Genomic DNA, 17,965 nt, shown 5'->3' with positions numbered 1-17,965 from the left:
CCAGACCTTAATGCACAGCTTCTTTGAGTAATGCTTTTTTGCTGTTGACTCCAAAATCCCAGCCATTAATAATTTAACTGACTTAAGAATGGAAATCTGTCAGCAACTGTGAGCAATTTCTACATTGTTACTGCTGCAGACTAATATCCATGACTCAGCAGGATACTATCACTGCTGTTGTACCTTTTAAAAATGTCAGCTCAGCAAAACTTTACAGTTTTCTGAACTGCTAATATTTCATTGTTAAATTGTAAAACTAGCTCAATTCATAAATCAAGCTGTTAGTAAAGGTGCTCTTTGGCATTATGACTGTACTTTGCTTGTAGCCTGACCTTGTCAACTTTTTGATAAGCTTTAACGAACAAAAAAATTCCAATTTTAAAGCTAGTTTCTCAAAATAGTGTCTACAAAATTAGCAAACTTTTCTCATTCATTTCAAACACTGAACAACTTGAATTAGTGAACAATACTGGGAATATAAACATGGATGCAGTTAGGAAATGTTTCATATATTTTGCAATAACACATAAATTGGACTTGGGGACCCATTGCAATAGTAATGCAATTTTACTGGTGTAACTTTTATTGTTAGTGAGTTTTGAGAAGATTTGTTGCCCAGGTTGAAGTTCTGGATGTAGGTTTGCTCACTAAACTGGAAGGTTCATTTTCAGACGTTTTGTCACCATACTAGGAAACCTCATCAGTGAGGCTCACCCTCTACAAATTGGCAAAGCATTTCACTATCATGCTATTAATCTTGTTGCAAAAAAAAAAATCCTTGGTAGAAGATACCTTCTTGTTGAATGAGGTAGGGCAAAGTTGCTGACTTCATGATTGCAGCTGAACATTCTTACTAGCCAAGGAAGAAGGTGCTGCTGAGGTCACAGCGAAAGGGCACAAATATTGAGTTGTTGCATGGCCTTGAAATTGAAACATGGGAAAGTTGGCTATAACTAAAATTGATACGTCAACGGGACCAAATGGGCATATCCAAGTGAAGTAAGGTAGAAATTGCAGATGTTCTAGCCATAATCATCCAGACCTCCTCACACATTAGGTTTGTGCCAGAGGACTGGCGAATTTGACTTGTAATGCCCTTTTCCAAAAAAGGCTTCAGGGTAAACTCAGCAACGGTAGGCTAGTCAATGTAATCTGTGGAATATCTTTATAAACAAGCCATTTTCAAATGTTATGACACATCTTCAGGAAGTGGAACTTTTGAACAAGATCTTTTGAATTAGATCTTCTGGCTCAGGAAAAAGAAATGTAAATGGTAGACTTGGACAAATATGGATTAATAAGGAATGCAAGAATAGTTTTGTGAGAGACAAATTGTGTCTAAGAAACTTGACTGAGTTTTGTGCATTAACAAAGAGATTGATGAGTGTCAAAAGGCTGATGTATATTTGGTCTTGCATGTTAAAAGTGATTGTGGGAGCTGGATACAGAGTTGTGGTAAATGATTAATTATCAGACTCCAGAAAGCTTTATAATTAGTTCTCTGGGGTTCAGGGCACAGTTTTTAAAAATTTGCATGTGACATGAAACCTGGAATTATTGTGAGGAAGGCAGTTGGAATTTGAGAGGGCAGGTTGCTGGACATGTTGCAGAAGACATTTAATGCAGCAAAGTGCTTCACAACCAATTAAATGTTTTTGAAGTATAGTATATAACATATTGCAGCCAACGTTTTGTTTGATAAAACATGTTGAAATAAACAAAGCATTTGAAGAAATTTTCCTTTATATCTTTATCTTCCAGTTGTTACAAAATGCTCCTGATGAGGTTCTTGTGGTAGCGTCATCAACACTGTGCAATCTTCTGCTTGAATTCTCTCCAAGCAAAGAGGTATGTATTATCAAGTGAATGGACATATAGTTACTATTGCTATTCATATTAATTATTAATTGCGTCTGAATGATAACTGGTGACTGCTAAAGTAATTCATTTGATGTATTATTCAGGTCATATATCTTGAAAACATAAGATTTAAAATCATATTCTCTTAAAATGCCTGAGTGAATTTTATTTAAGTCAAAGATGATCAGTAGGCCATAGTTGTTAGTGAGTTGGCCTGAAATGGTGAGTGTCAATGTAATGCATACTTTTTGTCAGAATACACTTTTTTTAATATATACCTTATCAAAATCAGACCTTTTGGGAGGAATTAGCAAAATTCCTTCTTAATAAACTGTAATTAATTTTCTATGTTACAGCCTATCTTGGAGTCAGGAGCTGTAGAGCTGTTGTGCAACTTGACTCAGAGTGAAAATCCAGCCCTCCGAGTTAATGGGATATGGGCTTTAATGGTAAGAGTATTTCATAAAATGACTAATCACACTGGTGCACTTCTAATTATTTAATTCTTACAATCTAATGTTATTTAAAAAATGGTTCAATAACTTCTTAAATGCCTGCCACTCTTTAGTTGTTGAGATATCTGGATGAATTTTGGTCTGCGACTTGTTTGTACTTCTGTAATATAATTGTTGCAAAGTTTACTTTCTGTAAAACAACAGTCAATTCAGAAACAGTTTCTGCACTAGAAGAGAGAATTATTTGAGAATTTATATAGGAGATTGCAAGTTTTTTCTTCATACAAAATTATTTTCCAATGAACAATATTAAGATTATTTGGTGATATCATAGAAAATTGCCCTTCTCTGTGATATCTCTTCAGAACAGGGTCAGTATTTAACAGCTTAGTGTATACATGTCACCAAAAAACAATTGTGTGACTTCTAAGTTAAAATGTTTAAAGCTTTCTATTCATACCGGTCTACTGAATTCGCCTTGCTGGCATTCTTTTCCATTACTTCCCTAGAGGGGGGCAACCTATTACATTTAAAAAACTTGGTCAAAGTTTGCGCTGAAGATCTCTTATGCACTCATGGGTTGTTGGCATCATTGGTAAGACTAGCATTTATACCATATCCTGAATTGAAAAGTGATGATGAACTGCAGCCTTGAGGCACTACAGTCCAGTTTATATGGGCACAGTATATGTGAGATAGGGAGCCCTAGGATTTTGACACAGATGATGATGGAACAGTGATCTATTTTCAAGTAAGGAAATTTGATGTCCTCCCCCTGTTCATCTGGTGGGAAAGGCAATGGGTTTAGAATGTGTGATCAAAGAAGCCTTGATGAGTTACTGCTGTACGTCTTGTGTGTGATGCACATTGTGGCTGTGTTGCAAAGATGGTGGAAGGAGAGAATGTTTAAGATGGTAGATAATTTGCCAATTAAGTGGGCTATTTTGTATTGGGTGATGTTGAGCTTCTTGAGTTTTGGTGGGGTTTATCATAATTTAGATTTCATAATCTTGCCTGAATCTTCACATGACTGAAGATATTATCCTTGGTATTATTTCTGTGCACCCTCTCCATGTATCCTAAACTATGATTCCCACAATTGGAGATACTCTGTGCTCCAGTTTCGACCTAACTGGCACTTTGTGAAGATTCATCCAAAATGTTTACTTTGGTATGCTACCCTTCAAATTATAAAATGAAAGATCCTAAATGCCTTTTATCAGTTTTATCAACTTGTCCTGCTACCTTCAGAGGCTTAGACATGTGAATTCCAGGTCTCTCTCTCTCTTGCTGCATTCCTTCAAAATGGGTTTTATTGAAATGGAGGTAAAGTCAGATGTGGGATAGTTATGACAAACAGTATGTAGAGATAAGCAAAATAATTTGAAATTAAATGCATCATAGTAAGGTTGCTTATTTTTCTGTTTTCCTTCTCTCTGCATTCATATTTATTGATGCTTTGTGTGACTTAGTTCAATACATAGATCTATGTATTGCAGCCTGTTGATTCGGATTAGTGCTTGGAGTAACACATTTTTTTTTCTGTCACATATCCCAGTTAATACATTCTTGTCAAAAGAAAAGTATGAATGAGTATGTTGCTTTAGACTGGATTCAGTCTCGAGTATCATGACAAGAAATGTAAATCAGAATACAAATATAAGCAATTAATTGTTGCGGTTCTGTTCGCCAACCTGGGAATTTGTGTTGTAGACGTTTCGTCCCCTGTCTAGGTGACATCCTCAGTGCTTGGGAGCCTCCTGTGAAGCAATTAAAATTAGCATAGCTTTATATAAATTATGTGACCGGGTGACATTAGTTGGATTTATTTGTTTCCTTATCGGTACATAAGTTTGAAGATCAGAATTTTGCTACTGTTAGATAATGTATTGTCAAATGTGGATCACTGAGATTTTTCCTTCTGATAAGAATTCCATTGCAATTCAGAACTGGGCCTAACTTGCAGTACTTTATTTTATGCCCTGCTGAGTACTGTCACCTTTTTTAAAAAGACAAGTCAAAAATAAGATGTTTGTAATACAACTTCAATACGTTGAGTTGGAGATAATGATGAGCCTCACAACTCTTCTGTGTCGCAGTGATCTTGCTCCAAGCTGTGCTGCTGTCATTAAACCCTGATATGGCCATATGAACTTGGTTGAAGTGCTGTTTCTTCAGCATACTCATTTTTTCAGGTGTGAAATGACCACAACGAGAAATGTAATCTTTTACTTTTCTAGTTTTTGCCATTGAGCATTCTCAAGAGTGTTGGGAGCATCTGTGATATTCTCTTTGGAAGGTTTTGGTTCACTCTTCTTCCCTCCATTGTAGTATCGTACAGTAAAGAAGAGACCTTTTGGCTCATCAAGTCTACATCAACAAACTCTACTCTAAACCTACAGTCATTCCACTTTCCAGCGCTTGGTTCTTAGCCTTGAATGTTACAAAATTGGTTTCCTGCCTCACCTACCCTCTGAATGCATTGCAGATTCCACCACACTCTAGCTGAAAAAGCTTTTCCTTGAAACCTCCTGCCTTTCCCCTTAAAATTATGTCCCTTTGTTATTGACCCTTCAACTGAGGGGATAGCTGCTCTACTCAACCTATCCAAACCCCAGTATTTTTATACGTCTCAATCCAGTCCTCCCTCAGTCTTTTCTGCTTTAAAGAAAACAGCTTGAGCTTATCCAGCCTTTCTTCATAGCAGCCTGGTGAATCCGCGTTGCGCGCTCTCTCCTATACAATCACCTTTCTATGTGCAGTGACCAGAAATGCACACAGTACTCTAGATGTGGCCTAAACAAAGTTTTGTACATCTCCAACATAATTTGCCTGCTCCTGTGATCAAGAAAGGACACCAATGTCTCTAATTTCTCAGAAGCCCTAAGTAAATTCAGCACATCCACAATGACTCTTAGCAATTTTCATAGATGTACCAGAGAAAATATCCTGCCCAGATGCATCACAGCTTGGTATGGTAACTGCTCTGCCCAAGTCCTCAAGAAATTACAGTGAGTTGTGAACACAGCTCAGTCTGTCACACAAACCAGCCTTCCATCTACGCTTTCTGTTGCCTCGGGAATGCAACCATGATAGTCAAAGACCCTCTCCAATCCCCCACACTCTTCTATCCTCTTCCATTGAACAGAAGATACAAAAGTATGAAAACACATATCATCAGAATCAAAAACAGCTTCTTCCCTATTGTTATTAGACTTATGAATGGACCTCTCATGTATTAGAGATGATCTTTCTCTGCACCTACTTTGTAGCTGTAACGCCATATTCTGGATGTTGTTCTGTTACCCTAATGTACTTATACAAGATATGATTTGTCTGGTTAGCATGCAAAACAATACTTTTCACTGTATCTTGGTACATGTGACAGTAATAAATCAAATCAGATCAAATAATGTATGCCATTACTGCTGAAGGCAAGTGTCCCATATACCTTCTTAACTGCCTTATTAACCCTATTATGCTGCTTTCAGGGATCTGTGGACATGCGCTTCAAGATCCCTTCAATCCCCTGAGTTTCCTAGTATCCTGCTATTCCTTGACTACTCCTTTGTCTTGTTTCTTCTTCCAAAGTGCATCACCTCTCACTTAAGAGTCTTAGAGGTATACAGCATGGAAACGGACCCTTCTGTCCAACTCGTCCATGCCGACCAAATATCCTAAATAAATCCAGTCCGATTTGGCCCATATCCCTCTAAACCCTTCCTACTCAGACCAGGCCAGTTGCTTTTTAAATGTTATAATTGTACCAACCTCCACCACTTCTCCTGGCAGCTCATTCCACATTCTCACCAATCTGCATAAAAAAGTTTCCCGTTAAGCCCCTTTTAAATCTTTTCCCTTCTCACCATAAACCTAAGCCTTCTAGTTTTGGACTCCCCTAACCAGGGGAAAAGACTATTTACCCTATCCATGTCCCTCATAATTTTTAAACCACTATCAGGTCACCTTTCAGCCTCCAACGCTCCAAGGAAAATAGCCCCAGTATATGGGGCCTCTCCTTATAGCCCAAACTCTCTAACCCAGGTAACAGACTTGTAAATCTTATCAGGTTAAATTCCACTTTGAGAAAGTGAGGACTGCAGGTGCGAGAGATCAGAATTGAGAGCCAGGGTATATGGGACACTTGTCTTACATTTGGCACTTGGCATACATTATTTGATCTGATTCGATTTATTATTGTCACATGTACCAAGATACAGTGAAAAGTATTGTTTTGCATGCTAACCAGACAAATCATATCTTGTATAAGTACATTAGGGTAACAGAACAACATCCAGAATATGGCGTTACAGCTACAAAGTAGGTGCAGAGAAAGATCATCTCTAATGTTTAAATAATAATTTAAACATTTTTTATATGTCATATTTTGCATAAAAAATTTACTGGCACCACTTAGTCACTATGTTGAATACCCTTCTTACTGAATATTGCAAAGGTTGTGAAATGAAATTCATGTTAAACATAATATAATTTAACTTCTGGCAATCTGCCATCTGATATGAGTTGACCAGTAGTTTTTTTAAAAAGAATATTTTTTAACTTGAGTTTTGAAACTTGTGAAAGCATCTTTTTGTCTATACCTCATGTAGGATTCCTTATTTTTTTTTTGCCCTTACATATTGCCTGCACATTTCTCATCCCTGAAGAAGGGCTTATGCCCGAAATATCGATTCCCCTGCTCCTCGGATGCCGCCTGGCCTGCTGTGTTTTTCCAGCATCACACTTTTCAACTCTGGTCTCCAGCATCTGCAGTCCTCACTTTCTCCCATTTCTCTTAGGCATAGTTTTCAAATACTATAGATACTTCAAAGGGAAGTCTTGAAGTTTAAGAAACATATCGCGTAAAATATATGGTAAATGAATTTTCAGAAGTAGATGGCAAAAAATTGCAGTTTAAAGCATGCGATTTATTCATTTTAGAATATGGCTTTTCAAGCTGATCAGAAGATAAAAACAGATATTTTGCGAGGTCTGAGTACAGAACAACTCTTCAGATTGCTCTCTGATTCAGATGTGAATGTACTAATGAAGACTCTGGGACTCCTCAGGAATCTCCTTTCTACTAGACCTGTAGGTATTTGTAATTTGAGTATCAAAATTTTACTATTCTAACAATTCTGTCTCCAGTTCTGAGTACTGTGATATCCATCTGCTAAAATGGCCTTTACCTTTAAGTCTGTGATCAAATGTGTAAATATGAATAAAGTACTGAAATCAATCAGAAATTAAGCATAAAAGATTATACATTTCAAGCTCATGGTCAATATCAATTTAAAGATTTAAACTTTGTTATATATGTGTGTAACATTTCACAACATTTACAAATTGCCCTTTCCAAATACCACCTAGCTTGGTTTTCAATTTTATAGAGAGCTTACATGAAGTACAACAATAAATGGAACCTTTATGGTTGTTAGATGAGACCGTAAGATATTATCTTGTATATATTTGCAGACAGCCATATGTATATCAGCGTGGATAAAAAGTATACATAACTATTAATAGTATTTCCAGGAGAGGTTTTTTGGTTCTGGAGAGTTTTCGACTTGTGTGTGTGAAATGTTATTTTTGCCATTGCTTGACGTATAAAATTGTTCTGCTCTGCTCTTTTGAATTTCACAACTAACCATTTCTCACTTGACTTGATTAATGAGAAGCAAATTTTATTTCAGCATTCTTCTTCTCTCTTCTCATTTGAGATTCCTTCTACCATGATTCAGCTGAGAGGGCAGGCATGCAATTTAATACCCAGACTTTCACCAATTGTGTTCTGAAATTCCTTCAGCTTAGAAAGAACTGCCAAGGAACATTTAATTCAACTGGTAGGAAGCATTAATTCTTGCAACCCCTGCTCATCACCGAGAGTGCAGCCAAAATTGACAGGCCCTCTTAAAGGGGAGCACATTGACAGCTTTGAAATGCACACTGTATGTGATTGGGATTCCAGTATTGTGTATAAAATAGTATAGCGACAATAGTTGACAAGGTATCTATGCAAAATCTGATTTCAGAATATTAAAATGCTGAATATTTATATTTGTTGGCCTTGTCTTGGGATAATGACATTTGTATTATTCAGAGATTATAATATTCTCAGAAGTAATGTTAGTGAGACATCATAATTCAGAACTTCATAGTAAAATCTTAGAAATTGTATCAGAAGTTAGCTTGCGTCCCATCTATCCTAATCTGATATTAACATTTCAACTGGAACTTCCTTCTTTAATTCCAAGTCTTTCCCATATATTTTTCCTGTGGATGATAGCATACAAGTGGGCACAACATTGCTTCACGAGGTGTTTTAGAATGTCTTTGAAGCCTTGTCTTTGTTCTTCCTTGAATTCAGAGCAGGACCTGTCAAGCAGGCTGTTTTTTGGCCATCCAGGCCCTGCATCTAATCAAAGCTGATTTTGTAGGAGTCCTGTCTGAATGCTTGTGGAGCTTCCATCTAGAAGGACAAATGCAGCAGATACATAGTAACACACCCACCTGCACATTCGCCTCCAAGCCACTCACCGGCCTGACTTAGAAGTATATTGCCGTTCCTTGAATATTGTTGAGTCAAAGTCCTGGAAATCCCTCCCTAATTGCATTGTAGGATCAGCTACAGCACATGGACTGCAGCAGTTCAAGAAGGCAGTTTAACATCACCTTCTCAAGGGCAGCTAGGAATGGGCAATAAATGCTAACCCGGCTGGTGAAGCCCACATCCTATAATGAACAAAAGAAACTTTGTTTTGTCATTCTTCATTTTTTTCCATTGAATTCACCAACATCTGCAATTAAAAATCAAGTCCAGATTCAGTTTTATTTACAAGAGAAAAAATTTTTGGAAGGAGTAATTTTTGGTTTAGGTTATCTTTTTGCATTTACAGCAGCATCTATAAACTTTTGCAAGTTTACTTTTGTCTCCTGTGCAGACCCATTCATTTGTATTGCATTTATTTGGAGTTGTTGTATAAACCAATTCAACATTGAAAAAAAGTATGCTCAGTTTAATTTTCAGAACGTAATGGAGCTCTGTTTTATTGTTAGCACATAGACCAGATAATGAACACACATGGAAAACAGATAATGCAAGCAGTGACCCTCATTCTTGAAGGGGAGCATAATATTGAAGTTAAAGAACAGGTAAGCTTAATTTTTCTTGGAAATATTTGTAAAACATCTTTCTTTTAATAAGAATTCTTACAATGTGGAATTCAGACCATCGAGTTCACACTGACACTCTGAAGAGCATTCCATCCAATCCCTGCATTCCCATGGCTCATCTACCTAGCCTCCACGTCCATGGACACTATGGGCAATTTGGCATGGTCATTCCACCTAACCTGCCCATCTTTGCAATGTGAGAAGAAACAGGACCACCTGGAGGAAACCCATGCAGATACGGGGAGAATGTACAAACTCCATTCGTTCGAGAGTGGAATCGAACCCATGTCCCTGATACTGTGAGGCATTAGGGCTGCCCCCAAAAGTGAAATACTTTTGGAGAAGTGAGGTCTGTTCTAGACTATGGCTCTGCAGTTAATTAGGAGTCAGTGGAAGGATGCTGAATGCTACCTTCACTGACAGTTAATAATATTTTACCAAGAATCTGCTCAGTTCAGGTTAACTTTGGACTAATGGAGGTCTTTAACGTCTATACTAGAAACAGTAGAAGTGTTGCATCTCAAAATTAGTTTCATATTTGTATTTAAATTACTTATTGCAATCTATAACTCCATTCTAAGTCACTATTTATTCTCCAGCTTCCCTTTGTCAGCATTTATTTATCTTGGGTGCCTCCCTGTTGCTGATTCAGAGGAAAAATTAAAAGCAGTTGTTGAAATATGGACCTTAAAATTAATGTCTGGCTATTTGGTATGGAAATGAAATCTAAATCCAGTAACAAATCTGGCATTCCTTTGTTCCTCAGTAGTAGGTGGCAACAGTTGATGGTGTAGCTTGGGCAAAACATACTGCCTACACGGGGCTCTATTCTAAAAGCAAATACAGAGGAACCTCAATTATCCAAACGAGGTGGGCAGGCACTATTTCGTTCGGATAATTGATTATTTGGTTAATTGATTTCCTCTGGAGCTCGGAGTTTTCTGTGAGGTCTGTTCCCCGTTCAAGAGAAGAGGCAGCAACACCTGTGATGTATGGTCACAGATTATATAATTTATGTGTTGATACTACACAGTCAAAACTAGAGGAAGACAGAAGAGGCTGTTTAATGTTAGAGTTAACTTCTTACAGTACTTCAAAACCTAGTGTTTTGTCTGTTACTTTTCATTTGAATGATTAATCTGTTGTTTTATTGCACGGGTCTCAGAATGACTCTGTACCTTTAAGACAGCTAGATGACATCATGATGTGATGCTTTTGTACAAATTGTGCTCTTAGTCAATTAAAAGTCAGGCATTGGCGTCTGTGAGGTGAGAGGCTGTGGAGGGGAGAACTCGAGAGGAGATGAGGTATTTAATAGTCTTGGAAACTACAGCCTGATGTTCAGTGGTGGGGTCATGGAAAAGGGAGCCAAAAGAAGAAAGTGCCTGAGAGTTGAGCCTCAGTCTGTGCCAGACAGGGGTCAACATGCCAGATGACAGCAGCCACCATCCTTATAAGCAGATTTGATAACAGAGTCATATGGACCTGAGAGGATGGAATGCAGCAAGTTCAGACAGAGAAGGTAATTATTTCAAAAATGGTATTGGAGATATGTTGAAAATGTGAGGGTAAAGATTTGCCTTTCAGAAATAAACAAGTGGAATTTAAGATGTATCTGAATTTACAATGTTCCCGCTCCTATAGCGCACCAACAGAAATTGCAGGCTTGATAGTCCTTGCTTTTACACAAAATGTATAACAACATTTGCAAAACACAAGAACAAACTGACCAACGTGCAGAGTTCTGAAATTTATCACATGCATTCATGGTGGTGCTGAGCACACTAATTCAAACTAGATTTTGGTGCAACAATTATATTCCAATTTGGCTACAAAGAATTGTTATTGACTGAAAAGTTACGTCAGGTTACTGGTAGCATCTCTAGCCATATTTGAAAGAGGATGATGAATAACATCAAAGACAAGTTGATAAAATAGATGTTGCAACACTATTGACATTCTCCTTTACATAAGTTCATTTTCTGCAGACAAAAATAAATCTATTTGGAAACTTTAGAAGGAAACTGCTGTCATGGGCTGAAGTGCAGCCAAAAAGCAGTTGCAGAAGTATTCCATTTTTTGGAAATTGATTTGCAGGCAAACTTTATCATAGGTATCTCACTGCCAAGGAATGTTGAAGCCAGCACTGCTCTAAAACTTTAAACCAATGGTTCCTTCAAAAGCGTTGCATGGGACATGTACAAAGTAGGGGCTAGATCAGAGTGGTGCTGGAAAAGCACAGCAGGTCAGGCAGCAACCGAGGAGCAGGAAAATCGACGTTTCGGGCAAAAGCCCCTCATCAGGAATGAAGGGCTTTTGCCCGAAACGTCGATTTTCCTGCTCCTTGGATGCTGCCTGACCTGCTGTGCTTTTCCAGCACCACTCTGATCTAGACTCTAGTTTCCAGCATCTGCAGTCCTCGTTTTTACCTAGCATATACAAAGTAGCTACCTGTGTTACTTCTGTATCCAAACAGATGCACTGTTTGACTGGGTCAACTATTACAACCAGAGTAGCACTGTGACAGAGCTGCCTGCTTTCACTGATTTGTTAGATTCCCTAAGACGGAAGAAATTCTTTTTTTATATCCCTATCCAATTACAGTTTTGTTACTTAGACTAATTAATTGAATGTCCACTACTTTATCGTATGGCTGGTCATTGATGATAAAGTTTAATTTAATGATTTCCGTGAACATTTCCCAGGCATCACTACTATTCTTTCATCCTGTCTGAAGATGCCACTTTATTTGAAGGCGCAAACAAATAGCAAAGGTGGATAATTTGAGGTTAAACCTGCCCTGTTCAGATATGGATATAGGCTTCCTTCATATCACCACATATTAAAAAGGTAAAGTCATCATAGTCCTACTGGACTATTGGGCTGCTGTATCATTAGAGGGAAAGATGACTGGTGGTGGGTCACCAAATGTCAGGTAAGGGGAAATGTTGAAAACAAGAATATTTCATGGTAACCTCAGCCGGTGCATGAATTGAGCCCATGCTGTCGGCATCACTCTTCATTACAAATGAGCCATTGAGCCAACTGACCTAACACATTGTAGTTCGAGCACCCATTGGGAGTGATGAGGTGTCAATATGAATGCTATCTACTGGACCCCTTCTGTAATTTAAGTTGTAATTCAAATCTGGTGTTACAGTGTGAAGCAAAGACCACAAAACTGGAGTTACACTGCAAATTAGAATTTGCTTCTCGGGGGGAAAAAAAGCTGTCCATTTGTCTTTACACCTCTCCCTCAACATTTTTAAAGATTAACAATGCAGATTTCAGTATTCACCTGTAATATTAAAAGATATTGTTAGTAAGTTGAAGAAATGTCATGAGTTTAATCCAGCTAACAGAAATAAAAGTATTATTTGATAAGACTAAATTGTATCTCCGTTATCTGTCATTGCTGGAAATATAGAAATAAACAGAAAATGTTGTAAACATTGGGCAAGTCAGGTAGCATTCATAAAGAAAAGAAGAAAATTGATGTTTCAGAGTTGAGTTTTCATTGTTCCGTTTCCTCCTTTTATAAATTCTGTTTGATTTGACTGACTGGAGGGCACTTTATTATTTTTGTTCTCTGTGTTACCTTCCTAACATTCTCCCCTTAACCAGCCCCACCACAAAAACAGACCAAGAGCAAAACTTTGATCATTTATTTGGATGTTGTGCTGGAGGTACTAATAGTGTGTGGAAGATTTTTTTCTGTTTTTCCTTTGTGTTCACTCTTTTGGGAACAGTGAATTTTTCACTGTCTCATCTAAATAGCCAGTATTCATTTGTGACGAGAGTGTGGTGCTGGAAAAGCACAGCAAGTCAGGCAGCATTCGAGGAGCAGGAGAATAAACGTTTCAGGCAAAAGCCCTTCATCAGGAATGAGGCTTGTGACCCGAGGAGGTAGGAGCTACCTCAAGCCTCATTCCTGATGAAGGGCTCTTGCCCGAAACATCGATTCTCCTGTTCCTCTGATGCTGCCTGACCTGTGCTTTTCCAGCACCACACTCTTGACTCTGATCCCCAGCGTCTGTAGTCATCACTTTCTCCTCATCTTCATTTGTGAGCCTTGTAAGTGAATTCCAGCAGGCAGTTCAGCAGTGATTGACATCACTGTGGAGCCAGTCTGGCCTTGTCTGTCCTTCTCACATATGAACCTGCAGAGAATGTTAAACAGGGAATAAGGTCATTTTCTCTGCCATCATACCATTCCCACATGTGCTTGAATTGAGAAACAGACTATAGTTTCAAGCATAGTGGTTCCTGCTCTGTATTACTCAGTATGATAATGGGAACTGGATTTACCCACTAAGTGTAGACCGCTACTGTGCTACCCACAATGTTGTTCCAGGTGGTGCTAAACATTTGTGTGAAGAACACCCTGATATCAACTTAAATTTATCTTTAACCATTCTAAAAGATAAAAACTGTATGATGGGTGTAGTCATTAGTCACTTCCCTGGCACTGTTTTTTTTTCATTTTCTTATACTATCTCATACAGAAAGCATACTGTTAGCCCATTCACACAGCCTGGCTTGATTTCCTGTTCAGGACATCGCCCTGCATTATAGGGATGATATTGGGAGATCTCTACAAATTGCTTTATTCTGGATGATGGGTTACACCACAATGATTTCATATAATTTTGAACAAGGCAAATTGGTGCAATCACTTTCACTTGTCCATAGCCAGTGGTTTGTGAGTTTGATGCTACCACATGCAGAAATACTAGGTTGAATGCAAAATAACTTTCTTCAGTGTCCACCAGATGGTGCTAATTTACTTCTATATGTTTTATGGCAAAACAGCATTATACATTCAGCCATCAAATGTGTTTGGCTCCATTTTTATAAATGACTTCGAGTTTTGCTATAAGTAATTGATACAGTAATCAGGTTCTGAACAGTTTACAGGCTAAAGTATCAGCCATAATGATCAGATGGCGTAACAAACCCCTTGCTATCACAGCATATTTGGCATGGCTATATAACAGCAATTTTGGGTGTCAGCAAGAGCAGACCAAATAGAAGAGGAAAAATTGAAATATTAACAAGTTGCACTTATAAAGCATGTTTACTTTAGTAAAGCATCCCAAGGTGTTCCATTATCAAATAAAATTCAGTGCCCAGCTGCAGATGTTGTGATGTTAGACCGCATGACCAAAGCTTTAACCAGAGTTTTTAAGAGCATTTTAAAGGAGGAACAATGAGAATTTCAGAGTTTAAGCACTTTGTCACCAAAGGTGGAATGATTATAATTGGGGATCCTAAAGTGGCCAGAATTAAATACGGTTAGATTAGGTAAGCTTGGAAGTTTTTAGGCCAGGGCAGGATTACTAAGATAAGAAAAGCAAGGCAGTTCTTCACTAGGAAGCATTGGATGTCAGTATGCACAGACATGATGGGTGAGTCATACTTGGTATGAGCTTGGTCACAGGAAGCAGAGTGTTGGATTGTGTCAGATTTACAAAGGTAACAATGTGGAAAGAATGCAACAAAATGGTCAGGCATAAAGGTAATTAGAGCATGAATAAAAGTTTTGGTAACATAAATAGAGGTGGAAATAGGTGGTCTTCGTGATGCTCTGGATATATAGCTGGAAGCTCATCTCAGTCAAATATGACACCACGATAGTGAACAGTCTTGTTTAGCCTCAGACAGTTGCCATGGAGGGGATTGTCACTGTTGGCTAGACAGCAGAGTGGGGCTAAAGACAACGATTTCTGTCTTCCCTATTTTAGTTGTTCATCCAGTATTGATAATTTTGAGAGAGTGGAGGGGTTGAATGGTTGTGGTGAGGCAGAGCTTTGTGTTAGTCGTGTATCTGCAGAACCTGACAAATCTTCAGGTGATGTTGCCCAAGGGCATCAGAGTAAGAAATAGGAGGGCACACCAACGATAGGTCCTTTGAAGATGCAAAAGGTAACTGTGTGTGACGGGGAAGAGAAAAGCAATGCAGGTTATGGATAAGAATATAAATGGTGGAGAGTAAGTCCATCTAATTGAGTGTTGATGATAAAGCATTGGAAGAGACAGATTTGGTTAATTGTGTGAGAGGCTGCAAACAAATTGAGAAAGGTGTGGAGGGATCCTTGTCACAGCCATGGGTTATGACTTGTCACTTTGAGAGCTGCCTTGTTACTGTGATGGGGCTGAAATTCTGATTAGAAGACTAAAACATAGAGGTAAAGGAAAGATGGACACACTTGAGAGTAAATAACATGTTCAAGAACTTTGGAGGGGAAAAGGAAAGTTGAAGACTCACTGTAGGGCAAGCAGGCTGAGGATGGCAGATTTGCAGAAGAGTGGGTTAGTACCTGAAGAATTGGTAATATTAGCTAACATGGAAGCCAGGAAGGGAAATTGAATGATCAGTTTTGTGGAAGTAGAGTTGAGTGAGCAAGAGATAGACGTCATGGACAGTGAGCTCAGGAGCATGAGCAAAGATGGGGAAAAGAACTCGGGAGAAGAGCAATATAAATATTAGAACACGTGCCTTACAGGTAGTTAGGTCCATTGTGCTCATGCGAGAAAGTGACAAGGCAGTTGACTGAATGCTTTTAATTTTAGTAACAAAGAAGTTCATGAACTCCTCACCTATTGATGGATTTGAGAAGGAGAAATGGGTGTGGGATTCAAGAAAACAGGTTACAGGAGACAAAAAAAAACGCCAGAGGTTATCTTTACATTCCAGGATGATGGTAGAATAATCAATTATAAAAAAACAAGATCGAGCCTGATAATACTTCATGAGATCGAGCCAGCTGTAGTGGTGAATGGCTAGAGCAGTTGTCTGCTGGATCCCTTATGTTTCAGGAACTGGAGCTAAGAGCTGTGCTGGGGTAATAGTCAGCATGAAAAAGATTTCTGGTTTTAGTGGGAGCTTGCCATAAAAAGTGGGATGAAGGATATGTTTGAGCAAATAGATAATTGCAGAGATGTGATGAATGGAGGGCCAGTTGGGATTTGGAAATTGTAGTTCTAAGTTAATTGAGTGTTTATTTTCCCCATGGGTGCATGCAGATGGAAGGAATTTTAGAAAGCAGTTGGGTAGAGTTGGAGAGCAATACTAGAAAGTAATCAAAAATGTCCTTTTCTCAGCAATTGTGGTTTGTTGCTAGCGAGTTTTAAACTGCCAGTCAGACAATTGTTCATGTAATTAAATTATATTTATGGGTAACAGTTATATCGAGCCTGTCACATTAAAGGGTCTCAATGATGCACACAGTGAAATAGTTATGCTAGTATAACAAGCTATCCTTTTATAGTTATCACTGCCTCCCATGTTTGACTTCAGCCATGCAATGGATGGAAGAAATTAGACTTGAGGGACCAAATACGCCAGTGCTCGAAATTTAATGTGTACGTAAAAACAACCTACTCCTATATAGTTATTACAACTGCCTTTGTATTGCTGCAAGATTATTCTCAATTGGCAATGATGAAGAATCTTTGTTGGAACCTGGGACCTCAACTTCAGTCTGTGTTGAAATTTGCAGTCGAGAGCATGGTGCTGGAAAAGCACAGCAGGTCAGGCAGCATTCAAGGAGCAGGAAAATCGACGTGCCTGATGAAGGGCTTATGCCTGAAACATCGATTCTCCTGCTCCGCGGATCCTGCCTGACCTGCTGTGCTTTTCCAGCACCACACTCTTTACTCCGATCTACAGCATCTGTGATCCTCACTTTCTACTACTGTGTTGTAATTCGCAGTCAGGCAGTTTGAATAGGTACTGTAAAATTCATATTGCTGCTTTTGACAAGGAGCCTTAGGGCAAATGGATCAAATTATCCATTTATACATGCTGTAAATAATTGATGGTTATCTAAATTGTATAATCGATGTAATTATATTGTCTTTGTAATTTCCTATTCTAATACTTTAAACACTTTTATCTAGGATATCAAAGTAATTCCAGCTTTATTGCAGTATCTATTAAGTAGATGTTTGAACTATATTTTATACATGTCGTCAGCAAAAAAGTTATTTGTAGTAGCTTACTAGGTTAATATTCAGAACTTCAGTTGAGGCATTGAGTGTAAGCTGGCCAATGAATTTATATCATTGTAAACAGATATGAAAGGTCAGTGTGCTTTTGTTTTTGACCCTTTATAATTTTATGGTAAATATTATTGTCTCATAAAGGTAAAATAATGTTGATGGCGTGGATATTCCGAGGAGTAGCAGTCTTAGTCAGATGGCCACTCAGCTCCTTTTTTTTTTTGCATTAAGACTGACCTCAGCATCTCTTGCTGGCCATTCTAATCCCTTCTCCTTCTGAAATGCAGAGTACTTGAAATTCAACAGTTCCCTCATAGCGTAGGTGAGTCCAAGAATTGCCATTAATTTTGGGCGGCACGGTGGCACAGTGGTTAACACTGCTGCCTCACCGCGCCAGAGACCTGGGTTCAATTCCCGCCTTGGGCAACTGTCTGTGTGGAGTTTGCACATTCTCCCCGTGTCTGCGTGCGTTT

The 17,965-nt window shown here is 38.5% G+C and overlaps 1 protein-coding gene across 1 annotated transcript in view; it reads left to right on the top strand.

The window, feature by feature from the left end:
* armc8 (armadillo repeat containing 8) overlaps nucleotides 1–17,965 on the top strand; it is a 91,236-nt gene that overhangs the window by 58,020 nt on the left and 15,251 nt on the right. Inside the window, exons 15-18 of the mRNA XM_043692969.1 lie at nucleotides 1,762–1,848; nucleotides 2,217–2,309; nucleotides 7,257–7,406; nucleotides 9,372–9,467. Coding sequence (XP_043548904.1) covers nucleotides 1,762–1,848; nucleotides 2,217–2,309; nucleotides 7,257–7,406; nucleotides 9,372–9,467 — 426 coding nt within the window. The remainder of the gene's footprint in view (nucleotides 1–1,761; nucleotides 1,849–2,216; nucleotides 2,310–7,256; nucleotides 7,407–9,371; nucleotides 9,468–17,965) is intronic.

The sequence above is a fragment of the Chiloscyllium plagiosum genome, chromosome 7 (genome assembly GCF_004010195.1).
Source record: "Chiloscyllium plagiosum isolate BGI_BamShark_2017 chromosome 7, ASM401019v2, whole genome shotgun sequence".
NCBI lineage: Eukaryota > Metazoa > Chordata > Chondrichthyes > Orectolobiformes > Hemiscylliidae > Chiloscyllium > Chiloscyllium plagiosum.
This window is presented reverse-complemented; position numbering and strand designations above follow the sequence as displayed.